The sequence below is a fragment of the Falco peregrinus genome, chromosome 6 (genome assembly GCF_023634155.1).
Source record: "Falco peregrinus isolate bFalPer1 chromosome 6, bFalPer1.pri, whole genome shotgun sequence".
Taxonomy (NCBI): domain Eukaryota; kingdom Metazoa; phylum Chordata; class Aves; order Falconiformes; family Falconidae; genus Falco; species Falco peregrinus.
Window position 1 is genome coordinate 45,590,113 of NC_073726.1, and position 19,282 is coordinate 45,609,394.

The following is a 19,282-nucleotide window of genomic DNA, read 5'->3' on the forward strand; positions in this document are numbered from 1 at the left end:
GGATAACTGAAGTAATGCTCACATGACCAAATATCCACACACTTTGCTCTATGTTCATTTTCTAAGCATGCAATAGGTTTTGGCAAATTTTTGTTTAAAAGAATGGGGATTTGGAAACTCACCAAGATGAACTTCTCAAAGAAGATCCTTGGAGAAAATATGAGCCTGTCTACTGAAAATATTTCCACCCTTTGAAGTACTGCTGAAATAATTTTTAACTCTTTCAGAGCTGAAAAGGGGATCAATATTATTCAGATATTCTACACCCTCTTATTCAGAATATGGTTTCAAAAAAAAAAAAAAGGAAATTTTATGCCCTATGTCAAACATCTATTTATATCAAGTACAAAGTAACTCCTGTACTGTGAACATAAATTAGTATTATAACCCCAGACAACAGAGCAACTATTTACCAGTGAGACACTTAAGTTCTGGGCAGCACTTGCATGCATGTGTAAGTACCAGTAGATTCACGTGATCTCCTAAATCAAGGCCTTTAACAGAAGCAAATTTTGTCTCTGATTGCCTATTAGCAACCTTTGGGAAAATCTTTTATTGGCTAACTTTTATTACTTTGAAGCTAATTGCTATGAGAGTATGGAATGGATGTGCACAGTGAAACAGACCACTTACTATTTGCACAAATAGAACTAACAACGGTTCTATTTTGTACACTTGCTACTAAATAGTGACAATTAAGATGATTATTTCAATTTTAAAAGCTGCTCTAGTTGTTGTTAAACACCTATGATCAATTTGCAAGCAATTATCAATTTTATCATCACTCATATAAGAAGGGTAAAGACACAAGAGAGCTAAACAAGATCTTAAAAACTGTGATAAACATCTTAGAAAAAATAATATAAAACTGTGGATATATCAAAGAATGGTCAGGAACACATTACCAAGCAAATACATGATATTTAGAAATCTGTGGAAAACTGTTTCAGTTACAAACTGTAGTTAATATGGCAAATAAACAAGCCTCTTAAGAATTTTATACAGAGCAATGATAAAGAGCATAAACACATGTATTTCTGTCTGCTGCTCCATATAACCAGGGTATAAGATTGTTTTAAGTAGTAGTAAATGTTTGCTGGCTTAAAGAAAGAGAAGTGACACAACAGAAAAGCAGCATTGCCTAATTAAAACCAAACTGCCACAGCCTAAAGCCTACAATAAGAATTTTATAAAAGCTCTACAACAGATTAAGAGGTTTTGTAAAGCAGCTGGGTTTTGATAGTTGATTCCAAGTGTGTTGCATCTGATTCCAATATGATGTTAATCTAAAAAGCATTCTTAAACTACTTAAAATCAGTGGTTTAGCATGCTGCATTGGTTTCCATCTGGATATAAAAAAATATGAAGAAAACCAGTTTGTAAAATGGATAGAACATAAGCTATTTTGGAGTACATCCATGCTTGCTTAGCATGGAAAGGGTAGCTATCATGCTCATTTGAATTCATCATGTTTTAAATAATCAACATATCCTACCATTTTGTGTGAGTTTTGTGGAGCAGAGAAAGGATGTAATCCAGAAGGACTCTTTAGTGGTTTTTACTGCTTGGCTGTTGTTTCCTAGGAAAATTCCCTTTGAAAAGGGGAGTTTGAGGTAGCGACCAGAATCCTGAAGGTTTGTGTTTTCTTCACACTGTGAAAACAAACCAATTAAAGTAACTGTACTGCATAAAAACAAAGGACCAAATCCCTGAATTATATGCATTATTGTTGTTTCTCTTGCCAGAAGTTGAAGAATTTTCACTATGCCTGTTGTAACTTCGTTTTTGGATCATAGCTTCATATCTGACATCAAAGTCTAACAAATTCGCAAAGGTTATGTCAAATGAACAGCTACAAATTGTGGTGTTAAAATCTAAAATTTCTCTGGGACATAAATTTAAAATTTATTGAATGCTCTGAACAAAGGAATAACTATCTTATTTCAGATAAACCAAAATATCTCTAAAAATTGTAACATTGAGTAGATCTGCATAAATTAGCTTGCTTGATTTTCCAACTTCAGCGACTCGGTAAAAAGGTTTCATAAAGTTCACTTTGTGTGTTTTAATTGAACTTACCTTTGTGAAATCCATTATAACTACAATGTAATATAACAGTAAGATCTACTAAAACCAGTGCACTGAAACACATACCTAGATTGAATTGCAGTTTGTACCAGGAAGCTTAATATTAAGCTATCAGCAATGGATATTTTAATGGTGACAAAATTATCACTCATTTGGTAATGAATTCAGACTTTCTCAACCCAGTGTTTCTGGGCATTTAAAGTATGTTCCAGAGGAATCATTACAGCTAATGATTACCAATTCAAATTACCTTGTGTACAATGAGTTCATGGGTGCCATCTGGCAAAGTCCTCCCATTTTCCTGCATCAGGGGCACGAAAGAAAAGCCAAACAACTTCTTCTCACCCTTTTCCTTTGCTGAAATGCATATGTGAATAGCAGCACTTAAAGATAATATTATACATTTTAGACAAATTAAATGGATATAATACAATACAAGAAAGAATACTGGAAGCTATTTGGAGATAGTCAGACAAGGATTATCTTAAATTTCTTTTCAGATTTGCGCATCATCTTCTGTAATGGTTTCTTTTATCTCACTATAAATCAGAAAGCAGTATTCTGTAATGATTTGGTATTTATTAACAACAAATAATAAAATTCACCAAATATGCAGTCTTAACAATACATAGAATACCAGGAAAGGCAAATGAATGTGACCTAGCCAGTCCAACAAGAAAAAAGAATCCTAGCAGCTTCTACTGACTGGTCTCCATTTTAGGTCAGCCTCAGGCTACACTGCACCACACTTCTATTTTCAAATAAGGCATCTGCCTCTATACATATGACAAGATGTCACTGTTCCTTATGTGAATGTTAGACAGCAGATAACATTTTCAAACGTGGTTATCTAAGCTCAAATGCAAAAAAACTCATCCATCACCTAAATATAAAGCAGACTACAAAGCAGTGAGATGGCACAGATTTTACTGAAGACAATGAGTGTAGATGCTGAACACTTGAAAATCAATCAGTTTTTAATCAAATGTGTATACATATGAATTTTGAGTCTGGGTTTAGCACAGCTGGGGGGGTGTAGGCAACCGTAACAAAAATATCTGACCTACACCACATAGGAAATATTGTGCAAAAATATATCACATGAAACATACTACTGAAATTTTTCCTTTATTACTTCAAAGCTTATAAAAGAAATCTTGAAAAGGAATCAATGCATTTTTTTCCTGTATTATCTGTTTCTTACATTTTAAAGTTTACATACTCAAAATCAAAACATACTATCACTCATTGCATGCCACTTTCCACAAAGGGAATCTAAACAATCAAAATCCTGCTATATCTACACAAAAAAAGCCAAACAGCCACAATTTAAAAACTGCACAATTTTATCCACCTTTCTCTACGAGCTTGACAGCAGTCAGCACCATAGCTATGAAACTTGTCTTGCATACCTTGGTATGCAGAATGTGAACCCCGACCTCAATTTTTACCTCAAAATTACCTCTGAAATTTTTCAGAATGTTTAGAGCATTCAGGAATTTCATAGAGTAAAAAAAAAAAAAAAAAAAGTGATACAAAAATGGTTAACCGACCGTGATGTATGTACCTGTGTGTATTTCCCACTGGTTGAATTGCTAAACATGTATTATGGAACAAGTATAATTCTGGGTAATTCACCAGGTAAATTTGAAATTTGCATTTGGAGTTTACCTGAAATTCTGTTTATATGTGCAGCTGAAATGTTGCCTATTTCTATTTAATAGAACTAGAACGGTTTCTCCTGGTATTTACCAAATTTGGACTTTACCAAAGCACTGAGTTCCACCAAGTAGAGTTGCAAACCTGTGAAGCTGTCATGAAAGCGTTACAGAGAAAGATCATGCAGCTGTCTTTTTTCCTGAGGTATTACAGAAACTCATGTGCTGACAGCAGCTTAACAGGGCTGACTAGCAGAAGTCATGAACAGCACTCACTGGAACAGTGCCGGAATTCACAGCGGATGTGTGCTCCTCTGAATTTATCCACAGGAATAGGCAGTTTCAGCAGCTCAGCCCATCTGGGACCATTGTTATGATAAAGCACAAAGGAATGGTACTCGCTGGCTGGTGGCTCTCCAGAGCCGAATGAGATAAAATCCTAATGAAGAAAAAAATATGATTTAAATATAGATTAGTTCACTGGTAAGATGTCAACAAGGACTGCTCATCCAAGGAAGACTATTTAATATTTATATTCATATCATAAATGCCACATGTGGTACAATCCTCAATGTCTTAAACCCCACAAAAATTGTGGCACTTTGTTAATATTTGCTGATTAGAAAAAGTAGCAAGAATAACCCCCATAGATAATCTAAGTGTTGCATCAGGTGAATTGGGTGATCAGGAAGGCTGAAGTAACAAATGTGGAGTCCCGTGACACAGCACGGTCTAGTCACTGTTATGCCCAAGCAACAAACAAGAATGTAACTGAGACAAGAAAAGATCCTTAGTCCTCAAGCAAGCCCGTAGCCCTGCCGTTATCAGTAATATGTCCCAGCATGAAAAATAAAGAAATACAGATTCTCTGATTAGGAAGAAACAAAGCATTAGTTGCCTTTGCAACACCCACGATGGTCTCTCCATAGCAAAGTAGGCAAATGGATTTGTCTAAGTCCTGACTTGAGGATACCTATTAATTCTCTGCAGGAAAGATAATTGCTGAGGAGAAAAGTTACAGCTTACAAGGGATCATCTTTGCATCTCAATCTCTTTTTTTTTTTATTATGTATATAAAAAAATGAAGATATGCACACACACTTATGTATATATGTGCATATATATATAAAAACATACATACATTGCACACTATGCATTTATATGCACAATCTCACTTCACACACACACAATTCACTCACACCAGACTATTTGTGTCAAACTTCATTTTCTGACCCCACAACCCTCAAAATCATGCAAAACGTGAAAAAAATAAAAGGGGGGAAGAGCTTAAATACATACGGAAAAAGTTTACAGTTTCTTTTAGTACAGGAAAAATATCTGAGAAAGATTCATCCATATAATAATTAAAATACAAAACACTGCCTGTTTGTAAGCTATCATGAGCACCATGCAATCAAATCTGAAGAAAAGCAGAAACATTAATTTATTTTTTTATTGATACATGGCAGTGATTTTTACATCGAGGATCTCTGATCTAATAACATCAGACAAAAAACTAGAAATTATCAAAACATGTTCCATGTGGGATGAAGAAATGTATACCCACTAAGAAGAATTATTATGAAACAAAAAATTATCCAAAACTTGATCTTCCTTCCATATTTTCCAGTATCTGAATGGAATCATTAGTTATTTGGCTGGCAATTATAGCTGTTTATCTGAATCACATAATTGATCACAGAAATAAAACAAACATGCATTTTCTAAAGGTTTTAAGCAAACTAGAAATACTTGTAACATCTGAACTCACCAAAATATAAACACAGCCTTTCCAATGCAATTTTGTACTCTTCAAACAATGCCACAAAAGATTATTTACATCTGCAAAAGTCTATCAAAATTAACTACAGCAAGGAAAAACATACAGCAAAGGTACCTTTAAAATCTGACCACTGCTGTCCACAACATGCATTGTCACTTCTACATTTCTGGCCACACTTTTTCCTCCTTTCTCAAATTCTCCTCTTTCTACAGTGATATATAAATCATTCCTCATTTCACCTATAAAAAAACATATCGAACAAAAAGGGTACAAAAGTCAGTTCAATTTGTTTACTTTTTGCTTTTAGTACTTCAGTAGACTTTCATCGTCTCTTCCAGACAAGGTATAGTACCATACCCACAGTTTATCAGTATTTTCATACTCTAAATAATAACAATTGCTTTCATAAACCAAGACAGCTGACAAAGCTTCATCCCTCTCAAATCCCAAGAGATTATATGTCATATTAAACCAGTTGTAGGGGCTTGTACTCATCTGTTGGCTCTTTTTGGTCTTTACAGTGGCATCTCTAGCTATACTGAAAGTGGTGTCTAGTTTCACCTCATTTAATTCCTCTTTTGATCTAAGGCAGTATTAATGTATTTTCTTTCATTTGTAATCATTACATTTCTCTGTTTAATGTCTCCCTGAAGAAATTGTTACTTTTTTGCTTAATCTCAAAAAAAAAAGTGTATTACTTTGAAGATGCAAAACAAGAGGTTGGTGTTCTGTCTACTAGAAGGGCAGGCTTCCCAGATTGCTAGCATGCAAATTTGTCTTTCTGATCCAAAAGATCTAAAGACTTTTTACATTAACAGGGTGTTCCAAAGTTTATAGCAAAATGTTAGCTAAGTTAGTTTATTTTTCACTTGTTGGAAAGGCTTCTGAGAAATTAAAATCTTCATCAACAAATTCAAACCACAAATCCAATACAGGCACTACCAAAGTGCTACATAGTATGTACAAGTTATTAAAAGCTGCTAGCGTATTTAAATCAAAATTCTTTGCATGTTCATACAGGAACATGCTAGGTATTATTTCAGACCATAAACAGATCTTCTGGATGAGATCAATAATAGTTTTATTTTAGTTTCAGTTGACACAAACCACAAAGTTTATGGTTGATGAAAGGGAGAAAGACTGGTTGGCAGTTGTTGCAGGGGGGTGGGATGGGAGGAGAAGCAGTACCGGTGGTGACTGGAGCGGCAAGGAAGGGAAGTCCATGTTCTGTTTGAAGGTGCTAAACCTATTTCTAAAAAGTGTAAATGAATCTAGCTCTGATTTGGAAGCAAGTGGCCTTCTATTGTGAAACACAGAAAAGTGAAAGATTAACAGCATCATAATTAGGAGCATCTCTGAAATTCTAATTTCTAGATTTGGTAGGAAAAGGAATTGAGACTATATCTTCTCATCTAGTGAAATGTAAGTTTAGCACAATGGGAATACCCTCTTTTAATAAAGCAGATTTTCACTGAGCACTGGTGAAAAGAAATCAAGTATGACAGTTTTGTGTATTTATAGGTGTACCACTTGGAAATCAAACATGAGATGGATACCTGTACTGTGAGTAAAGTTAATTAATATATGTAACTGATAAATAATTAGTGCATCCTCAGTTTCTGGCTTCATTTTAATTAATTTGATCTGCTTGAACTTTCCAGGATACTCTTGTTTCACATTTCTTGCAGTTACTTTACTGCATGCAACTCTCCAGTGATTTTTAAACACCAGAAACAATGACCTTGCTACAGTCTTCTCATATTTTTATAACGTTATTCCATCACTGTATGCAAAATAATTGATTCCTCCAAAGCACAACCTAAACCACTGCCAAATGAGAAAAGAAAAAAAAAAGAAAAAGGAACCCGTTGTATTATTAAGCCCTCAAGAACCATGCCCATAAAAAAGCAGGAAAAATCTGCTAGTGTATTAACTTATTATCAATTCTCTTCTGAAACAACTATGAATAGAGACTGGAATAGAGCTAGATAGAATGCACAGAAACAAATACTAGGACCAGATGGTATTCACTTAATAGTTTTGTATGAAGTCAAGGATAAAAGAGCTGAATTACTAAGTGTGTGCAATCATTGAATCAATCTAGTTCCTGGTGGAAACCAGGTTCAAGATAAGCAAAAAAGGGGGCGTTTTTCAGGTAATGGACAGCAAGACTTGTAAAACAAAACAAAACCAAACCCCAAATCACAAAAGCAACCCCAAAACAAAAACCAAACACAACCAAAACCTTTCCAAAGCATGTAGAAATATATAAGGGTTCAAGGGAATAACAGAGAAGTCACAGAAGGAAGATCCAATAAAGGTTATGAAACAAATGATCACAAGCAGCTCAGGAAATCCCCTGAGCTGAAAATAGCTGGAGGCTGGGAGAGCATCAGGGGGTAATTATCATACATGCATATATGCATGCTCAGTTCTTACTCTTCCTTAGGTGTCTGTTTACAACACTGCTGGATGGGCCCTTGGTTTGAATCAGTAAAACTCTTCTTATGTTTAAATCAAGTCACAAAATTACCATTAAAATTACTAGATTCTGATTATTTCCACAGTGCAGTAATTTTTAATATAAGAGTTTTAGAAGCTTGTACAGTATGGTTATTAAAAAGCATGCAGTATGTTGGGTCATTGCTTAGCTTACACTTATATTAGGACCAGTTCTAGTTAGTGCTGGCAGTCGGCCACTTTCAGGAGCTTCACATTCAGAGAAAACGACAACAGGGATTAGTCAAAGACAGAAGCTTTCTACATAACTGATTTTAGCAAATAGCTTGTAGTTGGAGCAATTTCTCTTTAAAATTAACTTGAATTCTACACGCATTTGTGCTACATTCAGTAATTATTTTCATTTATCGGTAAGAAATTATTTCAGTTTTGCATGGGGTCATCACAGAAACATAACCAAATAACTGTTTCCACCACAGATGTCATGACCTAGCCGCAGTGAAAACCAGTGAAAATGGTATTATTTCCTTTTTAAACAGAGTAAGCTGTCCAGAGTAAACTGTCCAGGACTTAAGTGCAAATGAAAATGACAGTAGAACAGGTTGCCCAGAGAAGCTGTAGATGCCCTGTCATTGGAAGTCTTCAAGGTCAGGTTGGACATGGCTTTGAGCAACCTGGACTAGTGAAGCATGTCCCTGCCGATAGGGGGTGGGTGGGTGGGGCAGGGATGATATTTAAAATTCAAGATGATCTTTAAAGGCCCCTTTCAACCCAAACCATTCTATGAGTCTATGCAAAAATAAGAAAGCATTTCTTTCTAAAAGAAGCAATCAGAGCTTCACAGGAGTTAAGCAGGCTTTCAAAAATGGTGTCTGCATTTTAAGCTTTTTAAGAAAAACCCAAACCCATTGAATTTCACCTCTTTAATACCAGCAGAAATCAAATCACATGGAATAAAAGACAAAGGAGTAGAATGTACTTTCACAAATACTGCCCTGTTCTCCTCTTACAGAACCTTAGCAGAGTTTGTAATCACTGACATGAGAAGATAGTTAAGATGAAATTTGTCCTGATCTACATCCATTCAGGAAGCTCTACTTTGTTTTCAATGTCTCAGAGCAAATAACATGGGTCACCTTATTGAAAGAAATGCCAGATTTTCTCCACTATCATGCAAGGCAAATGAAATCCAAGAGGAGACCAAGCTGCTCATAATATCGGAGGAATAACAATGTTTTATATGGAAATGAATAGAAAAGCAGAGGGGAGATAACTGAAAGAGGCTGGAAAATTAATCAAAAAGAATGTAAACTATGGCCTACATGTCAAGGGTACGGTCTGCAGCAGGTAGATACAACACCAGCTTCATTTTCTCAAAGTATGTGACCTACCTGACATTTTAGAAACTTTACAAAAATTTAGATTTTAGTTTAAATTTGGCCTTCTGTCTGGATTTGTACACACATATATTTCACTTTTACTTTACAAAAATCACTACTTGCAACCAAAATGCAAAAAAAACCAACTATACTGAACTTGCACAGTTCAGGTAGGTGCACCAGAACATTCAGAACTTAAAGTCATGCTCTTGACAAATCTTTAGCACAGTATTTATATGAACATATTACAAGTAAAAGTTCATAAAATCAGAAAGTCAATGGAGTTGTAAAAACCAAGCACAAAGTCTTATCAGAAAATAGCTGATGGTGATGAAAGAAAATTAATTTGGAAAGCAAACTGTACTCTGGAAAGGAAAAATGAAATAAAACAATAATAAAAACTTAGAAAAATATATTTTGATCCAAATTTAAAAATCTATTTCACTCTTAATATACTGCTCTGGAGATATCTTAATCTCTTTAACCTCCTCAGCACAGAAATAACATTGCTTTGATGTTCCTTAACAGAAATTCGCTCAAAAAAAAAAAATAAATGAGGTTGTCTGTGTAAAACTAAATTAGGGCATTCTTTTGCAGCCCCTCTTTCAGTAAAGACAATTCCAACTTGCTCTGTAAAATATTCAAACATCAGCAAGTTGTTGAAATTATCTATGTTCTTTTAACTGATCTTTTTAATTTCTGGCAACTGTTATTACACATCTGATTACAAGAACATGCGATATTTTTCCATGGGATCTTTGCCTTAATCACTATACCAGACATAATTCTGGTGGATTCTTTTCACTAAGAGAGGCAATTACAGCCATAAGTACTACTGAAAGGCAAAGTCTTGCTGAATACCTGAGTTATGATGTAGACTTCGCTGAGTACAAATTGTATCTTCAGCTAAAGTATCTGCATGACTCAAATCTCTCCTAGGTATATGTGTACTGAGATTTTTACACAGTCTTATACTTGACCAAATCTAAGGAATTTGCACAGAAACAAGAGGCACATCTTATTTAGTACAGGACATCAAATTTTAATTACTGGTTGAAAACATGGCTATATAATTGGATTCCAATCAGACATGCTGAGACTTGAAACATGATGAAAAAAGCAACGTTAATTATTCCAGCTTATTTCCATGTTGAGAAATGTGAAGTCCCCTTTTCTATATCTCGTTTCAGTGTAAACCTTCAATTGTTATTTTCAGCATGAAGTCTGGTACAGGAATAAGTAACCAAAAGCAATACTAAAAATGTTGTTCAACTTTTAGGTACAAACCAGCTTCTACCTATAATTAAGTTGTGTGGGATGAAAATATCTAGGTCACTTGAAAACTTTTCTTTCAAAAGAGAGGGCAGTTCATTTTTCCCTGTTCTTATGGAGCATTTCCTTCCACCAGCTCCTGTTGTAACTTTTCTTCCTGCTTTCTAAATTCAGCAGAGCTTCTGGACTGTACAACAAACGTGAATATCAACATCCCGTTAGTAACACTGTTAACCAGTACAGGGTCAAACCCCTAAGTCAGTGTTATCTAGGAATGACATACAGTTTTCTGAGTAAGAAAAGACTACGGAATGGTGAACCACACACACACATATTATTAAACGTGTTTTGTGAAACTAAATCACCTAGGTCTCCTTAGAAGTGGACACTTCGAGACATGTGGGTTATGAGCTGAGTCAACAAAAGCTGGAGAAAAGCAAATTAAAGAAGCTATGTGTTGCATTTCTGTATTGTTTCTGAATCATTTCAACACTTTAAAAGCTTATCTTGGTAAAACTCCTTTCTAGCCACTATCCAAATAAAAAAAAACAATAAAAATGAGGTTACAACAAACCATAGGTAAGGCAGAAGGCTGTTTTACATTGGATGTAAGGTGCCAAACAAAACAAACCAAAAAAAAAAGTTGGTGTTTGTCCCTGTGAGAGATGGAAGTAAGTAATAAGCTCTCTCATGAAAAAACAAAAACTGTGAGGATCAAAAGCATGTATTTAAGGGAGCTATTTGTTCTTACTTCAGACACTATTGCAATGTGTTGAAAAATGGTATCAGTATCTTCTGTGCCACTTACAGAAGTGACCTATTAACCCCAACACCTTGGCACTTACTTAGCACCCTATTATTTCACCTATTTGGCTTAATCAAAACCAGATTTTTAAATATTAAGAGTTGCAGACTGAAGCACTCCAACAAGAGCTTCTACTACAAAGTAAGGGCTAGAAGTATATGGAAACTGAAGCTCCATAAAATTTAACCACAAAATACAAAGCTGCAGTGACGTGGATGGTTATACAGCCTTAACTTTCCCATGCAGCACAAGTGTTCAGTGCACATTCTGTGGGAACGTTTACTCTGGTACTTGAATTGAATTGTATGTGGTAAGTGCTGAATTGAAATATCTGGGTTGCTAAATCAAAACGTGTACAGCACAGCATTGGCAGTACCTGCCTTTTCATATGGTCCTGCCAATAGATTCCAGCTTTGACCAGGCAAAAATATCTTGAAAGTACTATATACAGACTGAGAAAAGAAAAACTCCAAATGCTTCATGCCCCTGATAAAAGTGCTAACCAGTCAGATTACAGCTCAAGGTTTCTGACCTAAGAAGAAACAGATGAAGCTTCATGACTTCAACTACCAACGAATTGTCCAAGGGCTGAACAGGAGCAAAGGACAGAGACCTGATCAACATCAATTACATGAAAGAGGCAATTATAAGGAACAAGAAAAAAAGGCCAATTAAAGTCAAAAAACAATCATGAGACAAACTACCGGAGGACACACTTAGCTAATGGAGGTCGGTCAGCCTTCTTGAACCTGCCAACTATAAACCACAAATTTTAAATAATCAGTAACGAGAAAAGAGCCAGGAGTGATTTCCAGGTTGGAGATGACAATAGGACCCCTGAGCATGCATTATCTCTACAGTGCATTTTCATTATGGGATGGTTCTGCAGGCTCCTTTTCGTTCCCAAGTAGGAGGTTGCATCATCACTATTCAGGTCCTGCGTACAAGCACTGGTCTGCTGCTGCTCACAGGGTGTGCCCCCAGCCATGGCATCTATGTGCAAGCTGCCCCCAGCTCACAGGGGCTTGAATGCTCCCCCTGAACCTCAGGTGACAGGAACACCACAGGTAATCACTACTAAGGAGAAGGTCAGATCAAGATAAGCATCAGAAGAACATTTGTATGAACATACCGTTTGATCTTTTGTTTTTCTAGAAATATTTGTACCTAATCTAAGCATCAAAGTAAACTGTTTTTAAAATTACACTGAGGAAACTGTGAGTTACAAATGCAACACAGATATTATAACAACAAGACTTTCCTCATATTCCATCCACATTTAGAACTGTAGAATTTTTTGCAGCATATTAATGTGGAATAAGGTTTTCAAGCTGAAGATAGCTGTCAAAGAATCAAAAGGTAGCTGTCTTCGTTAGAAAGAAGAGTTTAGTTTGCCATCTATCCTTGAAAAGCTTTCTAGGGAAATAAATTCCAATTTGATTCTTTATTACTGTAACAAAACACAGCATGATTGTATTTGAACAAGATAGCATCTCTGATAGTTACAGCTTTCAGTGTGCAAATCTAAACTGTTCTGACAGCAGCCACTAATTTAAAAATAATTACACAGAACCCGCTAGGAGCTTTTGTTAGGAACTGCCTTTTTGAAAGCTTTGCTCAGAATTATAGGCCCTTTCCAAACATGAATTGAAAAGAAACAGAAAACATTATTTTGTTTAGACAAAGTTCCTGTTCATTTACATCTTTCTAAAATACAAGCTAATGAGTTGCTTTGTTTTATACCCTAAACATGACTTGAACAGCTCTTAATTTCAGTTGTAGGGACTGAAAATCTCTGGATGTGGCTCTGACAAAATGGTATTATCCAGGATGCAAAATGTTTTAGAGTAAAGCTCCTTAGAATACTTTGTAGAATGGAACAAGAGTTGTGTAGCTACTGTCAGTGGGAGGTTCTAAATAACACACGTAGAAGGTGATTTTAGGAGATCTGAGGAGGGCTAGGGGCCCTCAGTCTACCTTGCCTCCTACTCTTTCAGCCAATCCATTCTATGTCTTTTAGCAGCTAGGATGCTCTATGATGTTACTATCCATGCTGATACAACGACAAGCAAAACTAGAAGACAAAAGATAAGGGCAGGAAAACTTCCACTCCCTTTTTAGCCCAGTAGACTTGGAACTGGCACAGCTTAAAGTTACAACAAGAACAAGCACTTCACAGAAACACAGCAAACTGCAGAAGAGCTGAATTCAAAAGTAGGTGGCCCTATGTCTGAGTGATGCAGTGCTGCCCATCACTAAATTTCAACACATTACACTACAAGCTGATCATATTTCCAGTAGTCACAAGCTGAAAGTTGTAACTACTTTAACTATCAAAATATATGTGTTTATTAAATATATGTTTGATGGGGGCCTGTGGGGGGGAGACTAAGTCCTGGAATAACACAGTAACACTAAACTCTTGCAAATACTTTCTTGTAGAGAAATTATATAGGACTGTATGAAAAGTTTAGTTGTAAAAGGTTTGTGATGGCTGGTAAAAACATGAGGTATGAATTGTTAAAAAGAAAAAAAAGAAGGGGGAATTGTAGAGGAATGAAGCTGGGTTAATTAATATTAATAACATACAGCTGTGGGCTGGCTTCAGGGGCAGCGGGTTGGCCGATGTAGACAATGTGCAGCTGTGGCTGGTTCTGCTAAGAGGTTGGGCAGCCAGTGAAGAGAGAGAGGCCAAGGAAAAGAGAAAAGGAAGAAGAGAGAGAACACACGCCCTGGAAGAGGAGAGACTAGGAGAAGGCAGCAGAGGGACTAGTATGAAGAGTATGTTGGTATGTGATTGTAAAAGACCTTGTTGCAGCCGGCTAGTTTGGAGAGTGCTGCGACACTTTCTGACAGTTCAACTTTGATAATTTCATACAATCACTGAACAGTTTGGGTTGGAAGGGGCAGGGACATCTTCCGTTAGACCAGGTTGCTCAAAGCCCCATCCAACCTGGCCTTGAACACTTCCAGGGATGGGGCACCCACAGCTTCTCTAGGAAACCTGTTCTAGTCCCTCACCATCCTCACAGGAAGAAATCCTTTACTAATATCTAATCTAAATCTACTGTTTCAGATTAAAGCCATTCCCCCTTGTCCTAGAACTACATGCCCTCTCCAGCGTTCTTGAGGGCCCTCTTTAGGTACTGGAAGGCTGCTCTAAGGTCACACTGGAGCTTCCTCTTCTCCAGGCTGAACAACCCCAACTCAGCCTTTCCTCATGGGAGAGGTGTTCCATCCCTCTGATCATTTTTGAGGCCCTCCTATGGACATACTCCAACAGGTCTACATCTTTCCTGTACTGAAGACTCCAGAGCTGGATGCAGTACTCCAGGTAGAGTCTCACCAGAGTGGAGCAGAAGGCCAGAATCAATTCCCTTGACCTGCTAGCCATACTTCTTTTGATGCAGCCAGGATATGATTGGCTTTCTAGGCTGCAAATGCACATTGCCAGCTCATGTCCAGTTTCTCATCCACCAGTACCCTCAAGTCCTTCTCTGCAGGACTGCTCTCAATCCCTTCATCCCCCTGCCTGTACTGATACTGGGGCTTGTCCATACCCAGGTGCAGGGCCTTGCACTTGGCCTTGTTGAACCTCATGAGGATCACATGAGCCCACTTCTCAGGCTTGTCCAGGTCCCTCTAAATGGTATCCTGTCCTTCAGGTGTGTCAACCGCACCACTCAGCTTGGTGTCATCTGCAAATCTGCTGAGGGTGTACTTCATCACACTATGTCATTGATGAAGATATTAAACTAAACTGGTGCCAGTACAGACCCCTGAGCAACACCAGTCATTACTGATCTCTCTCTGGCTGTTGACATTCTGTTGAATTCAGTTGACAGCTGTTGACCACTACTCTCTGAATGCAACCATCCAACAAATTCCTTACCCACTGAACAATCCACACATGAAATCTGTATCTCTCCAATTTAGAGAGAGAAGGATGTTGTGGGGGAATGTATCACAGGCCTTACAGAAGTCCAGGCAGATGACATCTGTAGATCTTCCCTTCTCCACTGCTGTAATCACTCCATCATAGAAAGCCACTAGGCTGGTCAGACAAGATTTGACCTTGGCGAAACCACACCGGCTGTGTCAAATCACCTCCCTGTCCTCCATGTCCCTTAACATGGCTTCTAGGAGAATCTGTTCCATGATCTTCCCAGGCACGAGAGGTGAGGCTGACAGGTTGGTAGTTCCCAGGATCCTCCTTTCCATCCTTTTAAAAAAGTGGTGTCATGTTTCCCTTTTTCCAGTTGCTGGGGACTTTCCCTGACTGCTGTGACTTTTCAAATATCATGGAGAGTGGCTTGGCAACTACATCAGCCAATTCCCTCAGGATTCTGGGATGCATCTCATTGGCTCCTATAAACTTACATATGTTCAGGTTCCCTTGGTGGTCTCAAACCCGACCTTATCTTATAGTGGGAGGGACTTTGCTCTCCCACTCCCTGCCTTGAGGTCCACCCACTTGAGAGGTGTGGGAAGCAAGATTGTCAGTGAACACAGAGGCAAAAAAGTTGCTGAGTACCTCAGCCTTCTCCTTGTCTGTTGTTACCTGTTTGCTAGTCGTGTTCATCAGTGGGGGGTATGCTTTCCTTGACCTTTCTTTTTTGGCTGACATATCTACAGAAGCTGCCCTTATTATTCTTTGTGTTTCTTGCCAAGCTCAGCTCCAGCTACGCCTCAGCCTTAGCCTTCCCGACCCCATCCGTATACAGCCAGGCAACACCTCTGTACTCTTCCCAGGATACCTGTCCCTGCTTCCACTGCCTATCCATTTCCTTCTTGCCCTTTAGTTTGCCCAGCACATCTTTACTCAGCCATGCCAGTCTCTCACCTTCCCTTCCTGATTTCTTACACAATCCAGAGTTGTATTTAATTAAAAAAAAAAATCAATTAAGAAAATTCAGGTTAAGCACTCTGGCACCATTCCTGAAAATCATAGTACAGAAGAATGTTACCCGAGAAGCGCATCCCTTAAGGAGATCAGCTTAGAAAGATAAAGGTACACTGCATTTCACAAATAATTTTATCTTTGTAGGAAGTAAAATCCCATTATTGAAACAATTTCTTCTTTTGTTTTGCATTGTAGATCATACCAAAAGAGTGGCTGGGTACTTATCAGCGAATGTATTCCAGACTTTTAGGAAATGGGGCAAATCTCATTGTCATCCCTGAAGCTGCCAGTAAATGTGTCAGATTTAAAAGACTGTGACAATCCCCAGTCAGCTCTGTTCAGTGTTTTCTCACCATATAGCAACCTTGATTTCCTCATTGTTGTGGCAAACAACTTCACTATTTGCAAGAAGCTTCTGCAAGACTCAGAGTAATAACTATTTATGAGTAATATTCACAAATCTCAAGAGTGAGAAAGCATTGTTGCCAGTGCTTAAAGATCTGCATACAAAAAAAAAGTTTAAGATTGGCACCCTCTGGGTGATACTTGACAAAAACTTATTTGGGGCAGGGCGTGTGTCTGCATTTAAGTACATGACAGGGGATGGACAGAATAAGACCATTCCTATTATTTACATACTGCTAGCTAATTTTTATGTTATTACTGATATCCTTGTTTACATAAGGCAAAGAAAACAACTCTGCATGTATTAGAATTCTGGGAGCATTGGTGACTGGTAACACTACAGCCTTTTTACTATTACATTAAGTAAGCTTTGGCATACAAATCAAAGACAAAGATGAATAAACAGATTCCTCCGTTACCCTACTGTCCTTTTTCAACAGAACATTATCTGCATTTTCAGTTTTATCACAGGAAGTCAACAAGCCTTAAGAAAACTCATCAGAAAACAGGTGATTAAACAAATCAAATGCCCTTTACGAGGGATTCTCAAACTAATATTTTCAGATGTCAAATGGATTGTAGATCTACCACATAAGACCCAATTGCTCTATGCCTTTCTTTTTTTCTCTTCCTTTTAACAAGGATATTTAAAACAAGTTGCTTTGAACAAGTGGGGAATAAAAGACTTACAAGCTTTTTTAACATCGAACTTTGACCTGTTGATTTTGCATAGCTACAATACAAAGAAAAAAATTTTCCAACAGAATTTTGAAAGACCATTTATTTTTACACAGCTAAAGCATTCAATTGTCAGTTTGCTAGTGCTTCTTCCCTGGTTTACTAAAAAAAGACTTCCAGACCATAACTACCCTTGTATACACTTCCCATGGATCACTGCTACTTATTCTATGTACCAAAGAAAGCCAACTTAATCTTCCAAATACCAAAGAATGCAGAAGATTCTCTTCCCCATTCTCTGCTTCCAGAGACTTTAAATCAAGGGAATTCCAATTAAATTCTGGCTTGTTTTCCCTTTCCATGTTCTCTTCTATTTTTCCTTCAGTTCCTAATGAACCAAGAAAACATGACAGAAGAGATGGGAAGGAGAAGGAAAACAACATAGAAGTTCCTGGCACTTATCTCACCAAGTATGTAGTCACGTATTAGTACCTTCGTTTTCTCTGGTGACCTGCAGAAACAGTAATTCCTTTAGCAGATAGAATCAAAGCTTTAAAAATGCATTAAAATAGGATTTGGAAAGCAGAGAGCATTCCCCACAGAGTACTACAGTTTTGTCAAAGGTCAAAATTGAGGGTGTCTTTACTCCACAATATTGCTTAAACTTATTTTGTGTAACTAATATATCCAGGCGATATTACTTCTAGTAATCAAAAATACATGTTTCTGGATTCTTGGAAATCAGAACTGCAAACAATGGCAGGTGTTAAATTTAGGCTGTTTGTACTCCATATAGAATAAGATTGGAAAAATTTATACCACTGCTTGTGGGAGAAAAATGCTTAAGTGTGTCAGACACTTTCTTTTGCTAGAAACAACAGCTCTTTACTAAGTCCAAACTCACTGACAGATACAGAAACCATGAAGAGAACAGATTCCATAACTTGCTTTAAATTTTTGCTCTCCAGACTCTTATTCTAAGCTTTGAAAGAGGAAATATGCTTCTAGTCAAAATCACATTATTGAAAAATGCCTGTTATCACAAAGATAGCATTTTGTGAGATCATTTGTATAAAACGACAAAGATTCTAGTCTAGTTTAATTTTAAAAGCTTCTGAAAATAGAAAGTAAGAAATATTGGAGTGTGTACTTGCACATGAAGACAATAAAAGACCTTTTAATAATCCAGATGAAGGAGTAATGAGTGTATTCAGTAACTTTCAAAGACTGGATTCTGATGAGATTTAACTGGACAGCTAAAGGAAAACTAATGAAGTTAAAAGTTTATACAAATGCAAAGCAATACAGATATGATGGTAAAAAAATAAATCATTTTTCTTAAGTTAAGCATATGACAGCCTAATGTTGGAAACTTACAAGCACTGCAACATCTTGCGCAGCTTACTCTATCTGCTGAAGGAGCAGAAGTTGTTTAAAAAAGAACACTGAGAAACAAAAGGCAACTTCTATTATTTGACAAATGTCTGAAAGTATGAAAATTCCATCATGGAAATTAATACTGCAGCTTCATGTAGAGTCTTTAGCTATGTTACTTGCAAAAATATATCACAGGGTTAAGAAAAGGACCAAAAATCCAGAGTGAAGTATTACAAGCCAAGAATTTTGCGGTCAAGACTGACCAGCTCAGCTATAGATACCAGCATTACAAACCCTCTAAGCTTATGAATCAGGAAAACAATGGTTAATGTAATACTGTTGTACTGACTTCTCAATTCTCTTCTCAAAACTTTTCTAATATCATAAGAGTTTAATAGTTTGGATGGACAGGAAGAAATACAAACTCTGATCTTACCTCAAAGTGGTAGAGAGATGTCAGCAGTAGTAATGCCA

General features: G+C 37.0%; 1 protein-coding gene across 4 annotated transcripts in view; it reads right to left on the reverse strand.

Moving 5' to 3' along the window:
* DOCK4 (dedicator of cytokinesis 4) overlaps nucleotides 1–19,282 on the reverse strand; it is a 256,201-nt gene that overhangs the window by 89,292 nt on the left and 147,627 nt on the right. For all 4 annotated transcript variants that reach the window (XM_055807173.1, XM_055807174.1, XM_055807171.1 and 1 more), the window contains exons 14-17: nucleotides 5,644–5,768; nucleotides 4,023–4,185; nucleotides 2,339–2,445; nucleotides 1,496–1,652 (exon numbers count right to left, since the gene is read on the reverse strand). In XM_055807173.1, the coding sequence (XP_055663148.1) occupies nucleotides 1,496–1,652; nucleotides 2,339–2,445; nucleotides 4,023–4,185; nucleotides 5,644–5,768 (552 nt within the window). The remainder of the gene's footprint in view (nucleotides 1–1,495; nucleotides 1,653–2,338; nucleotides 2,446–4,022; nucleotides 4,186–5,643; nucleotides 5,769–19,282) is intronic.